Source organism: Peromyscus leucopus, chromosome 3 (assembly GCF_004664715.2).
Source record: "Peromyscus leucopus breed LL Stock chromosome 3, UCI_PerLeu_2.1, whole genome shotgun sequence".
Lineage (NCBI taxonomy): Eukaryota > Metazoa > Chordata > Mammalia > Rodentia > Cricetidae > Peromyscus > Peromyscus leucopus.
This window is the reverse complement of record NC_051065.1, coordinates 59,380,552-59,399,152: the sequence shown is the minus strand read 5'-3', so window position 1 is coordinate 59,399,152 and position 18,601 is coordinate 59,380,552. Positions and strand designations below refer to the sequence as shown.

The 18,601-nt window shown below is 44.4% G+C and overlaps 1 protein-coding gene across 1 annotated transcript in view; it reads left to right on the top strand.

Annotated features, from left to right (window-relative positions):
- Positions 1–18,601, top strand: part of Snd1 (staphylococcal nuclease and tudor domain containing 1) — a 432,108-nt gene that overhangs the window by 332,020 nt on the left and 81,487 nt on the right. Inside the window, exon 14 of the mRNA XM_028866246.2 lies at positions 4,404–4,513. Coding sequence (XP_028722079.1) covers positions 4,404–4,513 — 110 coding nt within the window. The remainder of the gene's footprint in view (positions 1–4,403; positions 4,514–18,601) is intronic.

Below are 18,601 nucleotides of genomic sequence, written 5' to 3'. Positions count from 1 at the left end.
TGTTCCAAGCAGACAGAGAAGGAGGTTCTGCTGCATGCGTCCTGCTCCCCTCCTGACAGCAGGAGCAGCACTGTGGACAGAGAGCACTGTGGACGTGCGGCCAGCAGCACTGCCTAACCCTTCTGCCTGGTATTTCTTTCCTCTTTCTCTCTTTCCTTCTGATAATGCCTGGTTTGTTTGCGGGACTGATGGCCATTGGGAGCTGTTGGTTCTAGGCAAAGCAAACTGGCCATATTTTCCCTCAGTTCCCATTGTGCAATACAGGAAAGAGCAGACACACATTGAGTCCTGAAGCTTAATTATCAGAAAATTCAACATTCATTCTAAAATATTCAAAGTGATACATAACCTTTACTTGACCATCAGTAGACTCTCTTATATGGCCATTATCTTGTCATTAGCAGGATTTGTTCTTCTTGTTCCAAAGCTGGCTGACCAAAGTGTTTTTTGTTAATTGCACTAGTTAGTCAATGTCTCTAAGTGTATAATTTTTTAATAGATTGATACTCCACAGCCCAGCCTTTTAAGTTTGAAAAGAAGCACTCTGTACTCCAAAAGTCAAGCCTTGGGTACTCAAAAGGACATACCTAAAATTGTAGGATTTTTATGGCCAATCTAGACCTTGTAGACCCTTCCTGTCAGAGACAAAGACTGTGAGCTGGTGACATTTAATAGTTCTTAATGGCAAAGCAGGAGCCAGAGTCATGATGTCCTGACAGCATGTCTCATCCTGAGCCCTCCAAAAATCAAGCAAATGTTCTTTTATGTTGTGTTTTATTTTAAGTAATTTTGTTCAACCATTCATTTACTAGAAAGCCCATGAAAAGCATGAAAAATAATGAGTTTTACCTTTAAGCAAACAGGCCTTAAGGTTTTCATGAGCTGCAGGGAGTGTATATGGCTCACCAGCCTCTTCCATCTCACATCATCCCACCAGTGCATTGTAGAGAAGGAAAGGGCTCAAAAATACTTAGGATTTTTCTTAGGTGTGGTATTTTTTTCAAGTTAAAATGTTTTTGCTTCTTGAGTGGTTTGTCAGGGTCAGTGAAAAGACAGACACTTACTCTGTACCTGGGGCATTGGAGGTACCGCTTAGTCCATACATCCTTATTAGCATGCGGCACCACGCCAGTGTGCTAGCAGGAAAGGCAGCTATTAGCAGTGATATGCAGGATGCAGAACTACAGGCATAGGCCAGAGACAGTCTCTCGGACTCACTCCCTGTCTCCAGTCCAAGGCACTCCAGAGCTTGGGAACTCCCACTTTCTGCCTGTCACAGGCCCAGACCGGCTGCTTCAGTCTCACTGAAAAGCAACCTTTCTTCCTGTCTGTTTTCTTTCTCCTCTTTATTGATGAGAAAGTGGCATATTTGGGATGGTAACCCCACAGCATAGGCCTTGTTTGAGATAAGGAACAGTGCACTCTGGGATGCCTTGCTCCATGGACCCTGGACCACTTCCTGCTCAATGTGTTCACCTGGATCTCAGCAGCAGCCAGCCACCTCCTGAGTTCTGCAGGTTAAAATTGACACTATGTCCCATTCATCACCAGACACTGTTCTTTGTTTCTTGATCCCTTTGGACACAAAAACAAGTCTGAAGCCTGGTAAACCCTTGGTTTGGATGCTCCAAGGCCATGGAGCCCACCTTTCAGCCTTGTCTTTGCATCTCATTTTCAGTGTTTCTCAAGCTGTGTGTTGCCACCCACTCAAGTCTTCAATCTAGTGCCAAAGCCATCTTGGTTTTTGTCTGTGATGAACTACAGTAGACTATCACTTAATGCATTTAGTCAAGATTAACCAGTTTGTGAGGATTTAATTATATACCGGTATATATGCTTATATTCAAATATACATATGGGGCTGTTTAGATGGTTCAGTGGGTAATGGTACCTGCTACTAAGCCTGACAACCTGAATTGAGAGAACCAGTTCCTTCAAGTTGTCCTGACTTCCATGACCTCTGACCTCTCATGCTTGTATGCATGTGTCCATGCACATACTCATACACCACTGCATGGATGTAGTCAAGGGACAGTGTGTGCAGAAGTCTCCCCCTTTACCACGTAGGTCCCGGGGGTTGATCTCAGGCTGTTAGACTTGGCAGCAAGTGTCTCTCTTCTCTGAACCATCTCTCGGGCCTACACTAGCCTTTATCTGCTGGTGTTGTAAGATTCTTCCTGCTCTCCTACCTCTATCTGCAAACCTTGGTCTGGTCGCAGGTTCTGCTTCTCCCTAGGGTTCACTTTCCCTTTGTCCAGGGGTTTCTTCAAAGGAAATGAATCCAAGAGAAAGTTCTTCCTGCCTTTGCCCATGTTTGCTAGGCATTGGTGTGAATGTTTACTTATTTTTACGTCAAAAGCGGCAAAGGCTTCTTTCTCTGAATGAGCTGAAGCCCTAGTAGCAACAGCAAGGAACTTACTTTTTTGTCCACAGAGAATGAATGGACTTATTTCACAGGCTCAAAGGACCCTGGTCTAAATGTGGTTCTGTTTGATCTGCTTTAACTGCCTGGGCCCACTGACTGTCATGTTTCCTCAACTTGATCTCTGGTGGTCTGGATCCCATAGGGTGTTCCTGAGGTCCCTGCAGCTTGACCGGTTTCTTGCTGTTTCAGAATACCAAAAAAAGTAACATGGGCTAAAGCTAGTTACTCTGAGATCTGAGGTACTTTCTATTTTAAAAAAAAAAAAAAAAAAAAAATCCCCCACCCCTCAGTTTCTGACCTTGCTGGTCCTAGTTCTGGTCCCTGGTGCATAGCAAACCAAACACTTGTTTTTGCATTATTCTTGTCTCTGCAGCAATGCTTTATCTATGGGTATGTGGCAAAATAGTTCAACAGAATCGTTTATTTTTCTCCCTGGCAATTCTCCTCTTGCTTAGTTTGCAGATCTAAAATGAAAAGTGGTTTTGGCTATTGATGTCATGAAAAACATGGGCTGTCTTTCATTCCATTTTGCTCTAGCCTCATCTCTCCCTTCAGGGTTAATCTCAGGTTCTTGGCCCCTGGAGTTCTACTCCTCTCGTAGACACTGAAGTTCAGGGAAGGAGGCAGCCCTGTTGATCTTCAGCCACGTGACTGGCACAGGCCCTCAAGCTGTCCCATCTTTGCAAAGTGAGAGGACGTTGCTTACTGCCAGCCGAAGCTGCCCGCTGCTGCAGGCTCTCTTCTGCTGCTGTACCCCACCACCTAGTGCTTCATTTTGCATAATCTGTTCCAGTGGAAGCCTAGCAGCTCAGAGAGAAAGCTGTGTTCTGCATCTGCTGAGAACCAAACATGGAGCCTGCTCCTTTTCTTCTGGGCTTTGGTGTCTTGAATCCATCCTAGAAATGTGAACCCAGCTTTACTCAAAAGCATGTGGACCCTGTGTTCTGTTGGTGATGGGACCTCTATTCCCCGGAGTGTCACAGACTCGGGGACCAACAGAGGTCAGAAACTGGGTCACAAATTTTCATCACTTTTCTTTTTCTGGAATTGTCATTACTTTATTTTCCTGTTTCTCTCTAGCCTGGTTAAGTTTCTCCTTCATAATTACAGTTGCAGTCTGAATTACTTTGAAATATTTATGTCTTCTCCAGACATCAAAATACAATGTACTTTATGGTCTGTCACATATGACCACTGTTAGTAATAAATGTATCTTCAAAATGAGTGATTGAATTGAAGAAAGAAAAGGCTGTCTAGGTCTGCCAGTAGGTGTGTGTTTTGTACAAAGTACATCATTGGAAACAAACAAGTATACAGGATAAGTTTCTGTGCTCATGGATGTTATAGGCTTACTGTGGGAATCAAAGAAAGTGTGAGAATTGTTAAAGGTGATAACGATAGTGATAAAGATGATAGTAGTAAGAGCTGAAGTAACCAGCCTTGTTCTAACATCTTGCATATGTTATCTCTCCTGGGCTAATACAGCACCTTTAAGAAGTCGATGTATATTATATAGGGAGTTGAGCCTTTGTTCAGTAATTTAGCAAAGGCCATGACGATAATAAATGGGACGTGAAGCCAGTATTTCTGACTCCACACACCCACTACTTCATCAGTATTCTGTTTTCTTCTGCCTCTCATTCTGAATGAAAGCTGGTGGTACTAGTATACAAAGCACAGCCTAAGGACAGAGGGGTGTTTATTTGAAAAGGAGAGTGACACTGAATTAACACTTTGGGCTCTGGCATGAAGTCAGATAGTAAGGAGGAAGAGCTGGGAGCCAGCGGCAGTTGTTCTCCGGTCGCACATGGCTGGGCTGGCAGTGTAAGTGAAGGGAGGAAAGCCATTTGTAGAAGAGTGGGGAACACCGTGAAGGGCCAAAGCGGAGCATGGGGAGGAGTCCTCCCAGGTTGAGAGTAGTGGGATGGGGAGTGTTTCTGCACACTTTCTCACAGATTTTCCTTTTCTCCTGATACAGGCATTGAATGTCCCAGAGGAGCACGAAACCTCCCAGGCTTGGTGCAGGAAGGAGAGCCATTCAGTGAGGAAGCCACACTTTTCACCAAGGAACTAGTGCTGCAGCGAGAGGTAGGGCATTTCCTGTAGCTTCTGCGGGCGGGGCACACAGTCCTGCTCCAGGGATTTCACCCTTCCCGCTATGGCAGAGACAAGAAGTCTGTTGCCTTTTCCATCACCCAGGCTTGCCCTTCATGAGCCATTCCTGCGTCTGCCCATATCTTATTTCTTTGAGCCCTGCGTCAGCGGTCAGCCATCCCCAAATTGTTCCTCCTCACTGGTAACCTCCTGGCACATGAGGCCAGCCCAACCAGAATCCTGATGCAGAGAGCTTAAGCTTTGCAGTCCTCCTCCTTGACGAATTAGCCTGAGCTGCCTGCCTCCAGCTGGATTTAGAAGCTTGACTAACCCTGTCAGGGGCCAATTTTCTTTGAACATTTATTTGTATCTTTGAGTAATTGCATTTTCTGTAGCGGGTTTTCTGACTTAATTTAATTGTATTTCTGTATCTGCCTGTTGGGCTGACTCTTGCAGGCAGGAGTTGGGCTCTCTGCTACTATGGTGTCCTTCTACCTGCTAATTTTACTCAAGTCTTCATCAACAGATATATCTTCTTTCTAGGAGTATGCCAGCCATTCATCCTGCTAAGTGAGCACGAGAAAATAGTAGTGGGAAGTGTGCCTTGCTCAGACTTAGGATTGGGATCTGCTTCTGCCCCTGTCTCCTCCTTAGTCAGGTCTATCGGGCCACTCCAGTTATAAAGTATTCACAGAGCTACAGTCATATGCTCCTAGAGGCTCTCTCATGGGTCACTCCAGGGCCTTGAGAGCAGATATATGGGCTTCAAGATGTTCAGTGTTGGATAAACCTGGGTAGAAAATTCAGCATCTCGTTTCCGTTGAACCATCAGCCATTCCATCCATTAATATTGGGAGCTGTGGGAGAACAGGTCAGCCCTGAGGGCTTGTGTTGGGCTGCCCAGGCTCTGAGAGGTCCACCACTTTTTTAACTCACTTAGCAGTACACTGTGCTCTTGCTGTCCATGGCCACCACTTTGGGATTTCCCTAACATTTGCCTTCTTGAATTAGTAAAAGAAATTAATTTGGCCAAACAAATCCTGAGTCCTCTATTAAAGAAGTATTTGTTCCACTTCCCAAACATCAACTACAGCTACCTGGGTAATGCTGCTTCTGCTTTGCTGGCCATCCAGTGGCTGGGGTGTACAGCACTTAATTGTTTCATTAAGTTTACATTGCTCTCTGTTCTCTTTGTCAAGATGCACTTACACTTGAAAGGTAGAAGTCCTAGATAGTAACACATATACTGGCCCTATACATTCACATACATGTTGTACCTACACAATGTAGTTTGAATTTTTATTACTTAAAGATAGCAGTGTCCACCTGATCCTCCATTAGTGTGTGAATCCATAACGTTGTCTAGCAACACCTGGAGAGTAGATGGAAGGGGCAAATACTATAGATTTCCCTTCTGACTTTGTGGACCTCTCATTACTGTACTACACAGGAACTGGGAAAGCAAGTGGGTCCACTGTAGTTTGTGACCTGCAGACATCACAGGAAGTAGCAGCAGATCCTTTTGTTCTCTCGGTTTGTTTGAAGATAACATCTCACTATATAGCTCTTACTGTCCTGGAATCACTATGTAGACCAGGCTATCCTTGAAAGAGAGCTGTCTGCCTCTGCCTTCCAAGTGTTGAGATTAAAAACATGTGCTACTACCCTGGTACAGCATCAGATTATTGCTGGTTTCTTATGCTTACAAAGGGTCCTGAGACTCTTGTGAGAAGTTGAACTGTATATTACATCTCACCTGACTCGACTCCTCTTCCTTTTGACTAACATCTCCAAAAGCAGTGGTTCTCACCCTTCCTAATGCTGCAACCCTCTAATACAGTTCCTCATGTTGTTGTGACCCCAACCACAAAATTATTTTCATTGCTACTTCATAACTAATGTTGCTACTGTTATGAATCATAATGTAAATATCTGTGTTTCCCAGGGGTCTTGGGCAGCCCCTGTGAAAGGGGCTGGACAACCCCACCACCACCCCCAAAAGGGCTTAAGACACAAGATTGAGAACTGCTAAAGTCCCTTTTCTCTTTTTTAATTCTTGATTCCCCTACCACTTTTCTTCCTGGCCTTGTTTCTGGCCCCTGGGTGACAGCTAAAAAGAATGGCCAAATGTTCTTTCACTGTCTCCTGGTTATTGTGGCCTTACCTTTATCTGTGTGTTTTTAATACTTAGTGGTGGAAAAGGTGGCATTTTCTCCACTTTTTTTATGCCTCTGCCATATAAGCTCGTAGAACCTTAGTCTAATCCAAAGTTGATATTTATCTTTCTTGATTGTAGTGGCCCCATCTTTCACAGCCCTTTGTTTAGGGTCTGTCTATAATGAACGTTCTGCATTGTCTGTCTTAGCGCTGATATGATTACTTGGTCAGACTGTTTTGAAAGGTCATTATCCAGAGGAAATGGGAGTATGGCCTAAACCGCAAATAATTTAAGATGTTGACTAAAGGAGCCAGCTGTAGTCAACTCTCCTGGGCATTTCCCTTCATGGAATAGATGAAAACTGTTTTCTGAATGGTAAGAGAGTCAAGGGAGGTTTTCATTTAACAAGAGTGTTGTTTATTTACTATTCCCTGTGTAGTAACTTCACCTGCTCCATAAGATACCTTAGAAAGCAAAGTTCTTGCCTTCCTACTCCTCCACAGAAATAAAGGAGCAAGGTGTCGTGCACTGGTACCCCTGCCTGTTGAAGAAAGGCTGTGTGACTGCATGGGAGCCAGTGGGCAGGGCTCCTAGGCCACACATAACTGTGTTGTGTGACATATCAGGAACTCGGAGGCTTTGCTGCCGCTTGAATAGTTGCAGTTGAGCATCGGGTTTATGCCTGTTCCTTTGATAATCAAGCATAACTGGATAGTTTGATTATCTGTCTGTCCTTGGCTCCTCCCCATCTTCCCTTTTAAGTCTTTAAACCTTTGTTCACATTATCTCATTTGAGCCCAGGATTTCTCTACCTTGGCCTGCTTTCCCCCAGGTACTATAAATCTGAATTACTAAGGGAAAAGTTGTTACTGGGTTCTCCATAAGTGGAAGCCCATCATGACCAAAGAAGGATCTAGACTGAGAGAGAAAGTATCATGTTCACTGTCACTAGGCCAGACCTCTGTCAGGGAAGGAATGGGAAGCTGGCTTTGAATGAACGGGGCACAAGTCCTCACCTGTCTCTCCCTCTGCATTGAGTGAGTAGAAAATTACTTAGCTTTCCATTCCCATTCCATTCCCATTCCCATTCCCATTCCCTATGTAGAGCCTGCAAGGGGCAGACAAGGCTTTTTTCTACGTTTCAGATGGTCTCCCATATCTTGAGACCTGATTACCATGCTTTCTTTAGACATAGAACTACTGACATTAGCACAGAACTACTGACATTTGCAGCTACCATTCAGTCCCATTTTCCTAAATGGCGCAATTGTCCTTTTCATGAAACCACTTTTTCCTGTCTCCTACCAGGTGCTCCCCTTAGCCACTGATTCCTTTTGGCTGCAGTTCTCTTGAATTTAGGAGTCCTGGTCCCGGGCAGTGGTCTGTCATGCAGATGGTGTTGCCAGCCCCAAGGCAGGAAGAGCTAGAAGTCAAATACCAGGTTATTACCTGATGCTCTGGTCTGAAGCTCAGAGCAGCCAAGGGCCTTTCTGAGGATTTAAATTCTTACCTTTACTCAAAAGGAAATTTGAACCACTCAACATCTCTTTCCAGCCTTACCAAAATGGTGCACGCTAGGGCTGTGTAAATATGGCCCTCTGCCAGTTTTCTGAAAATAAAGTTGTGTTGAAATATTTCCATGGTAATTCTCTGTGCATTGTCTATGACTTCTTTTACACCATAAGTCAATGTAATGGAGTTGCGTAATAATGTCAGAAGTTGTATGTGCTGCAGACAAGTTTGCTTATAATCCCTGTAGTATAGATTATGCTGAATTGGGTTAAATGACTCGTGGTACCCATGTAGAGCTTCGAGAAGTCTCTGACCTTGAGGCTGGGCTGCTTCTGGGCCATAGAACTTAAAATTGTTGTTTTATCTGAGCTGTAGTGCTGTGTCCCATTGGCTAGCATGTGTTTCGTGACATACTTTATCCTCTCCCCACCCCCACCATACAGCTGCCTTTTTAAGGCAACTCCCTGCGACAGTGCCAAGGACAGGGAGATCTGGTGTAATTTCCCAGACAGGGAATTGCGCTTGGTGCTAGCATCTTCCCAGAAGTAGTGATGAGAGATAGCATTAGCTAATGGATAGATAACTGGCTTAAAAGTGCAAACTCCTAGGTCTTCACACTCCAGTTATCATGTGGTCCCGAGAATATGATTTTTTGCTGCCTTGCCTTGGTATTTCTGTCTAAAAGATTGATCTAGCAATCCAGCCATCCAAGAGCCCTTTGAGGCCTTTGTCATGAATTCAGCAGTCCTTTGTGCTCTTTTGACATCGTCGTTGTCCAGAAGAGCAGCTAGCCAGCATATACTTACCGTGCCGTCACTGCCTGCCAGCACTCTGCTTGCTGCTGTGCTGGAGAAACCTGAACTTTTAAAAAAGAAGCTGTAAGGTATTAATAAAAGATCAGTGTCACAATGTTTACTTGAGACAGGGTCTTAAAATGTAACCCAGGCTGATTTGGAACGCATGATCCTCCTACCTCTCAGGGATCCCAGAATGTCAGTTTTACATCTCTCCTGGTTCCAGGCTTAGCAGGTATAGCTTTGGAGGAAGACGAGTCTACAGGGGCTTGATTGATAATCATTCCCAATGTTTTCTGATGACTCCTTCGTCCTCTCTAATACCTCAGAATTGCTCCTTGATGATGCCTGGGTAATGACACCCTCATGCTGGACAGCTCCAGCAGAAAACTCAGGCTCCTGCCCTGACCTATTTCCCCTCTTCCTGCTGGCATCAGAAGGGAAGATTTCTCCCAGGGAGCTCAATCTGCAGCTTCCCTGCACAGCCCTAGTTTTCCTCTGACCCCCAACCCCTGCATTTTTTAAAAAGCAAGGACTAAAGCATTATAAGTAACTGTTGTTGTTGGGGGAAAAAAATACCTGTTCGGAGGAACATGGCCCTATCTTGGTTATTAGATCTATCTAAGGAGGAACATAGTATACATAGGAAAGAAAGCTTAGCCAAGGAAAGAAGGAAGGAAGGAGAGAGAGAGACAGAGAGACAGAGACAGACAGACAGACAGACAGACAGACAGACAGACACGGGCCCACCTCCTTCATTTAGGTTTCATGTTATAGTGCCTCTTGTGGGAGAAGGGGGTTGAAGGTTGATCTAACTATGTGCCTTTTGTGCACCCTCTGACTGAGCCCCATAGCGTCCCTCAAGCACTGTGTAATGTGGCCTCTCAGCCCCCTGTTCCATCTGTTCATGTAGCCTACTCCCTGCCGAGGAGAGCCATGGGAGGAAGACAGGTACCACACAGTGCTGAGGGGAGTTCAGCCCTGGGAAATGCAGGAGGGTGCAGTTCACCTGGCCAGGATGAACCCAGTGAAATCTGCTCTCCCACACTTGGTGGTTGCCACGTCCACTAGGAACCCTCACTGAGCCACTAATAACTGCCTGCTGAAAAAATAAGCAGGTTTCTCAGCTGTGTTTCACTTTTTCTGCAGAAATCACTTTATTCTGGATTATCATAGCCACCATCCAAGAGAAAGGGGACGTCTACAGTCTTTTCCAAACATCTCTATTTCCCCCACAAGTGCTTAAGTGCTTTTTGTGGGGAGGAGGGTAAGATTTTTCTCACCCACCCTTGACAGTTCAGCACCCACCGGTGATGGTTTTCAAAGTTCAGTTTGTTCATAGTTCACTGCTGTTTTCTTAGAAGGAAACTCAAGTAAAGGAACTCTAATTTTATGGTGTTTTCTAGGGGTTTTGGTTTTTAAGCCTTTTCATATATCTTACAATAAATCTATGCAAAGTTGCTCTCCCAGTCTCACAGTCCAGGAAACTCTCTTACACCTGTTTCTCTTATAGCTGGTGGTGAGGAAGACTAAAATAGAAATATCTGCACTCCCAATCAAGTACTTTGCTCCTCAAATATCGCTAATTCTGTTATTAGAAAGGGATCGCTTTTTAAGCCATATTTTATCATCTTTTCAACTCCAGAGTGTCTAGAACTAAAGGATTTTTCCCAAAGGTCAAACACTGACTGATGCTGTTCCATGAAATATTCCATTCTGGTTCTGTTCTGGGGGCATGAGGGATTTGCTGTGGTCCTGACTCCCTGGAGATTTTTTCTGCTCTTTCTGTTGACTATCTGATTCCTGCTTGTTTCATGTGCTGTTAACTTTTCTGGACCTTGTTCTTTATATATGACTACTTCCTTCCATATGATAACATATACCCACATTCCTGTGTCTAGTCATTCTCTTAGAAGGCAAGCCTGACTATGAGCATGCATCTGTTTACAAAGACATGGCTCCCTTGCTCTGGATAAAGTGCCATCTCTGATTTATACATCTCCTTGGCCACTTCTCCAACCTGTATCTCATCACTTGTTTTATATCTGCACCTTGTCAGAGCAAGCCTGTGATGCTAGTAGTACCCAATCTATATCAGTCGACAAGAGATACTCAGGCTTTTGTAAAATGAAGTGATTTATTCCCCCACAGTTTTAGGACTTGGGAGGAAGGCCTGTTCTGTTATTATTTGCTGTTCTCTCAACTCTCTCAACTCTGTGGGAGAGGAAAGAAGGCATTAGAGTTCTGAGGCTAATATGTGACTTCTAATTGAGGAATTTCCTATAAATTTGACCTTACTGTGCACTTACAACCTATCCTCTCTGGGTTTTCCCTGTCCTTCTAACCAAGATGCTTACACAAAAGTAAACAATGGTTGATGTTGTAGAAAAGCTTCAGTGCTTTAAAAAAAAACTTTTGGTGGTCTAAAAGAAGCCACCAGGGTCCCTTTCAGTTTCCTGATACAGTTCCTGTCTCTCTCCCTTGTATGGGTCTGTCCTTTGCTTTTGCTAATTAGCCTGTTATCCCCAAGAGATTTTGTTTGTTTGTTTGTTTGTTTGTTTTTCTTTGTGTGGCCCTGGCCGTTCTACAACTAGCTCTATAGACCAGGCTGGCCTCAAACTCAGAGATCCACCTGCCTCTGCTTCCCAAGAGCTGGGATTAAAGGCGTGCGCCAACACCACCCAGCTCCAAGGGATTATTTTAAAGTGTAGGCACCCACAAATTCCTGTTCTGAGTTGAGTTGTCAACACTATATGAATATCAAACTGTTATCTGAACTTTCACATTTGGACTTCAAGCTCTTCCTGAGTACTTCTAAACCCCTGAGGAGAAGAGTCCTCAAATCCCATCACAGCCTGTAAATGGAAACAACATCATCAGAAGATGTCAGAAAGCCAGGTGTGATGGGTGCACACCTTCAGTTGGAGCATCGAGGAGACAGAAGCGGATGCCTCTGAGTTCAAGACCTTGTCCAAGAGGGTAGGGGGCTTAAGATAAACGTTTTAAATGAGTACTACTGTCGCAATGCCCTTTTTTCTCTTCTTCCCTTGGCCTGCTGGATCCCCTGGTCAGTTTTAACTCCTAGGGCAGCTTCCAGTGGCCTTCCTCAGCAAGCTGAGCCTGCATGCTGGCTCCAGTGGGATTCCTTTCTGCAGAGCTGCTGGCTCAGCATTGCTCTTCCTCTGTTCTTGTGCATAGAACTTTCATAGCCAGTATACATTACATCCATTCTTCTGAAATAGTTGCTAGGGCTAATTTGTCATTGGCTTGGCTAAGATCCTAATACCTATGTGTCATAGGGGCTGTCTAGTCTAGGTTTGATAGACCTCAGTGCCCTCCAGATAATAGTGTCCACATCTGTCACTGCTGCTGGAAGTGAGGGTGGGACAGGCATGGCATAGAACACAAGAGATGTAGCCTCCTTGGGACATGGAGGGGGACCTCAGGGGTGTGATTCTGTCCCCAGGAAGAAAATCCTATTCAGCAGAAAACATCTCCTTTTCCCTCAGGAACTGGTCTCCATTGTCATAAACTCTTCTCTGAGAGGCTTGTATTTTTCTCTGCCAGAGCAGCTTGTTTGTGGACTGTTGTTCCATCAAAAATTAAGTAAGAAATATAGTGCTTGGGCCTGACAGTTGTACTTTCCTTCCCCCAAATAGAGGCAGCAACACCCTTGGCAATGCCAAGACCATCCCAGCACATTATTCTCCTCTTTGCATCTTTAGTCCTGACCCAGATCAGTCCCAGGGTAAAGATGAAGAGACTCAAACATGATTTCTTCTTGCATCTTTCCACCCAAATGATCCATGGTACTCATCTGAACTTCATTTAAAGCAAGGTCTCAAGACAAGGCTAGTATACTTACTGGCTCTGAGAGCATTATTGTAGACACAGGGTCCTGAAAACCCTTCAGACAGAGACACACTGAGTAGAGCCCCTGCCCCTCACCAGATTTGATACTGTCTATTCTGATAGGACATGTTCTTTACGAGTAATATCTGTAGAAGACAGCTGTTGCCAAACACGTTCATCTTCCTGGGCTCTCAGGAGCTATGTATGTAGGTCTTGTAACCCAGGACAAATGGAAAAGTGTTATCAAGAGAAAAGAATGCTAAACCACCCCCCACTCCAGGTAAGGTTTGGGCTAGGAGAGCTGGGATGTAGTAAATGCTCCTGAAACAGAATCCCCGGCCTCTCTTTCTCTGTAGTTGTCCTGAACATCCACTCCTGGAGCTTTCAAAGGTGAGGATTCTTTTTAAACTGGGGCGGCAGAAGCTAATATTCTTAATATAATAATGAAGAGCTGAAGGAAAGTAGCTCAGAGTTGTTGTTTCTCAAGCAGAGCACCTTCCACTGAACTCCTTACCTTCCCTGCTAAAGCCTGGTTTGGAAAGTAGTTCTCTATTTCATCTGCTATCTTTGGATAGGCAGATGTTCCCCTCAGAACCAAAGATGACCTCATATAGATCTGCCCCCTACTCGTCAAAAGCATTTCATGCAGGACCCCAACACTCTGTCTAAACCTACAGCCACCACAGTGAGGTTTCATATTGGTGTGTTTAGAGGCTTTTTCGGTCCTAGGGTCTCCCTGTTCTCTTTGTCCCAAGCATTCTAAGCCATACCCACTGCCTGAATTTCCCCTCTCTCTTGGTATTGCATAATTCAGTTGATGCCTTTTTAGAACACAGCTCATAGTATATAATAGCAAGGCTGCCTGAACCTCGAGCAAAGGACAAGCAGATCGTAGATTACATTTGCTCTCCAGGTAGCACTAACATTGTGCTGTTCCATGTGTGACTCCCCCAAGGACACAGGCGTGACTGTTCTGGTGGATGAGCTGACCTTAATTCTGCCTTCTTCTCACCCACTCACTGTGTCTCTTACCAAGGACTAGGGAGCCTCTGTGTTCCAAACGTGGTTCTGCTGCTGAACTTCCTACTTGCTACTCCACCCGTGACAGTTTCTGGTCAGCTGAACTTAAATGGATTTTTAAAATGAAAGTGACCAATTGTCTGTTATGAAATGCTTTGATGCATGAAATAAGATTATGAGCAAGGTTGAGAATTAACAGCAGAGATACCCTAAACCTGGCCCAGACAACAGGGTTTCATAGTCAAAGGGGACAGCTTATTCTCAGACTCATCTTCACTATGTCTTAAGGTCATCTCTTGTTCTTTGTCACTGAACAAAAACTGAGTAACATATGGAGACTCGGACCTGGGTCCTCACTTCCAATTCCTACCTGATATTAGACACGATCCTCAGCATCTAAACAAGGTCAGTCTCACTGTGTACTGAAGTTGTGTTGTTCAGTCCTGCACAGAACATTTCATTGCTTCGGTTGTATACAGAATGTGCTTTCTCGATGAGGTTACTGTGAAATGAAATGTCTATGTAAATGCTTAACATAGGACCTAGTGCATAGGAAACACTCCATGAACAGCAGTTTGCAGCATCATTTTATTAGGGACATTAATTCTCTATTTGGTTTGCTAATGTGGGATTCAAATTCCAATGTGGATAAAACACTACACCCACAGTATGGTGGTAGGCTTGATATAGGTGCATGTGCTGTGAACGGTATTCATATTAGAATCGACAAAAAGTAATGTTTCTTCCACTGCCTCACCCATACCTGTCTAAGCTGTTGTCAAGAAATGTAAATATATTCCTTCACCCCTCATCCAGTCTTGTGCGTTTTCAGGGATCTTCAAAACTACTGCCAGTTGAGCTGAGCATGGCAATATACATCTCTAATTCTAGCACTTGGTAGGTAGAGGTAGGTAGGCAAGATCTCTTGAGTTTGAGGCCAGCCTGGTCTGTTCAGACCAGTAAGGGCTATATAGTGAGACCCTATCTGAGAAGGAAAAGAATAAAAGTTTTTTTTTTTTTTAATTTTGTTTTTGGTTTTTGGTTTTTTAAAGTTCCTACCAATTAGATGGATTTGGCACTTGGATGGAAACCCATTTGCCATCCTTCATCTAAGTTCTCAAAAGAGCTTTTCAATAGTTTGGGCATCAGCCAGTCTTTTTCCTAAGTGTGATAAGACTGGGCCATTTTGCCTCTGGTTCTTCATGCCCCATCCATCAAAACCACTTCTTTCTGGGCAGTGCCACTTTCACTGAAAAAGCAAAGGGCTTCCCAAGAGTCTTAACCTTTGCAAGAAGACCTTGCTAGATTTGACCATGAGCTGATGAGGCCAACCATCACTACAAGAGGGGGCAGCCAGACACTTTGTAGGTGTCTGAGAAATAATGGCTACGTATCTTCACTGCTTGAACTACTGTGGGGGTTCCCTGCTTTTCTCTACTTACATAAGAATCCTAGCTTTGCATGATCCCTAGGGTCTCAGCAACTGCAGAGTGAGAGAGGGCCAGCCTTCTAGATCCCGGGCAGCCCAGGCCTCCTTGTCTTCGGATGGATTCGCTGTGCTCCTTTTGACCCCATCCTTCTATCCCACAGTCACCACAGTCTAAGATCGCCATATGTTTGGCCTTGATGGGTATTAAATTGGAAGACTTGGGAACTAGCAGGAACCCTAAAGAAAGATCTAGGTGTTAACCAGGACAGAAAGGGACAGGAAAAGAACCTCAAGTAGCATTGTCTGGAACCATCACTATCGGACTAACAGCTGTCCTCTGAAGCAGGAATGAAAAGGGAAACTGGAAGCCCCTTTCCCATGCCCCTTTCTCCCTAGGTTAACATGATGCTTTCCTTTTCTCCATTTCCTGTCTCATGATACAGTAGAATTCTTTTTAGTGGTAAAGAAAGAAGTTGGCTAGCAGTGGAAGATTGTGCGGCTACTACAGATCTTTCCATCTCTTCCCAAAGGGTTACATCTGCCACTTTACTTTCCAGGTCTCTCTAGTGCTTATGGTATGAGGATGCTGTTACCCCTCCAGCTCAATCTAAAACCACTGACCTGGGGTTTTTATGGCAGCACTGGAACCTACCTTATATGAGGAAATGCAACAAACAGTCCATTGCCACTGATTGGATATGGATTTTTGGCCTGGCCACCTGCCACTTGGTAATTTTAGAATAAGGTCACTTTCAGAATAGGAGGATTCCTTGTAGGAGGGGACAGTTGTTTCTTATTGTCATGCCCTCCCACAGCCATGTGCCCCATCTCTTGAGTGTCTGACCAGCTCTCAGCCTGCCTGGCAGAGAGAACCAGAGCTCTCCCTCAGCTTCCAGGACTGCAGATGTGGCCGTTTCCAAATGCCTGGGGTGCCCTTAAGTACTTCCTCCTTCTAATCTCAGCACTTCCACTCTCTGCACATCAGCAGCTTTGTAACTCACATTTAATTTGGCTCTGTGTTTTGGCCTTTCGGGTATTTGTGGGAGGAAGGTGGGGATGCTGGTGAACTGTGGGTCACTGTTTTCAAAATTATGCGATTACACCTGAGTCACAATCTCTGGAGAACCATTTAAGCAAGAGTACCAGAAGCAGCCTGAGGGCTCTTGCTGTTTTCACACCACAATTTTAAGTCTAGATTCTGTTTCATATTGTTCATTGACTGCCTGCCCTGGTCTTACCGGCTGCAAAATGGGGTTACTAGAGCTCTCTTCTTCCTTCCTTCTTTAAGAATGTCCAATAAGGGGAATGCTCAGACATGAGGAATTTCCTGAGGAGACCTAGGCCCCAGGAGATCTCCTGAGAGTGTCATGTGGTCTGAACGGGGGAATGCTAGCCAAAGTTTCTCTTCTCACCAGCATCTCAGAAATTAGGGCCCAAATGATGGAGCAACAGAACTGTGATCTGGAACTGTGGATAATTCTATACTCTATTGGGTTCAACTTTGGTCAGTATTTTCCCTTTTCTCTGCTATCAGATCTGTGTGATATGTTGGCTCACATGGTTGGGTCCTGATAAGTGATGTAAATCCAGAAGACTTAGTAGTTCTCATAGTCTCCATTGTCATTAACTTGTTGAATGAAGCTCTGAGCTGAAGATGCAAAGCAGACACTAAATAGATTTATCTTCCTGTTATGAAGCTAACACTCCTTTTCCCTGGTTGTCTGGATAAGACCATATTTGCATAACGGTCTTCCTGCCTGTCTGAATGTGCTCAGGCTCCTTTTAGGATCAAGAAAAGACCTAGAACTTTTTAACCAAAACTCCTGATCTTTATGTCATGTCATTCAACCTGAAGCCATGATATTTGTTCTTGAGTATAAATTTCACTTTTCTGCTACCTATTAGTTTTCTTGGCATGTTACCCAGAAGTGGGTTAATAAGGTCTTGCTAGAGATTGTCCTTGAAGCTGTGGATTCTTGCTTTTCCATACAAAATTATAGTCAGTGGTTGAGATACCCCAGTTCAACGCCACTAAAGTATGGCAACTTCAAAAATTCATGAGACCTTGGGAGCCCCATCATGCTGTAATGTATAGGCCTTTAGCCTTGTGCCCAGGCAGTTGTATGGAGCCCCGTTGGCCCTGCAGAAGCACTGCCCCATGTGAAAAGCAGGTAGAGGTGCTGAGGTGCTCTGGCCTAGCCCTTGAAGGGATGAGGAAGGGGGCTATTCGTGACATGTTCACAAGGGCACCAAGCATGCCTACTCCGGAGATTAGGAGACTACTCCAGGAGAGAGCAGTTTCACATGGCCCAGACTTAATTACTTCTGTCCTTCCTCTTTTCCTTTCTTTACCTACGCCCTGTGTTTCTGTAATTTGTACAGTATCGTTCAAGGGTGTTAAAGAGATCAATAGCAATTCACCTTTTCCCTTATTGATTAAATGATGGCAAGGAAAAATGGCAGGCAGTACCAATTCATTTGTCATAAGCTATCCATTTCCTGCTATGTAACCACTGACTGTCCGCTTGTTGGGTTCCTGGTCTGCAGTCGGTATTACTTCTGTTTCCAGGCTGCCTTAAGGAAAATGAAAGAACCGTTATGTTTGGCTCTTCTAATCAAAAGTGGACACAAAAAGGGGGAAAAAATACAAAGAACAATGAAATTGCTTTGGGACCTGTTCTTTGGTTTCATGGCTTATCTGAAGAGCTTGCCACTTGTGCTGTGCCATGAAAAAAAAGCAGCTTGGCACCAGTTGTTGGACTTCGCTCTGTCACTCAGCGGCGCCCCTCTCATTTTTTCAAAAGTGCATAGGATCCCTTTCTTGTCTGTTTTAAATCTACAGAATGTAAATTGGGTGTGGTGAATGAAAAGGCCATGACCCCTGTGAATGGCTCCGGTTTTGCTGATGGTGTGAAGTGTATCAGTCCTCCATGGCTTTTCAATACGAAGTGGACTCACCTTTAGAGAATGTGAGATGCCAGGGATGGATTTAGGGAGACTTGGAACATGAAGGAAGGGTTCTTATGGTAAAGGGGTTTTGTGTCCACACGGGGATAAAACACAGAGGCGATTCTTACCAAAGAGAACTTGATCCTAGAAATAGGCATGGAATAAGCATGTGTACATGTGTGTGCTGTTCACCTTCACTGGTCATACCTTCTGACTGCCACTTGGGAAAAGTGATGGAGAACATGTTTTAAATGTGCAACTTAAGCCATTTCACAACAAAGTGCTCATTTTTAAAGTTCAGTGTTGCGCACGGTAACATACCTGGAGAAAGACTTGTTTTAATCCCGGGACTCCAAAAAGGGAAGTTA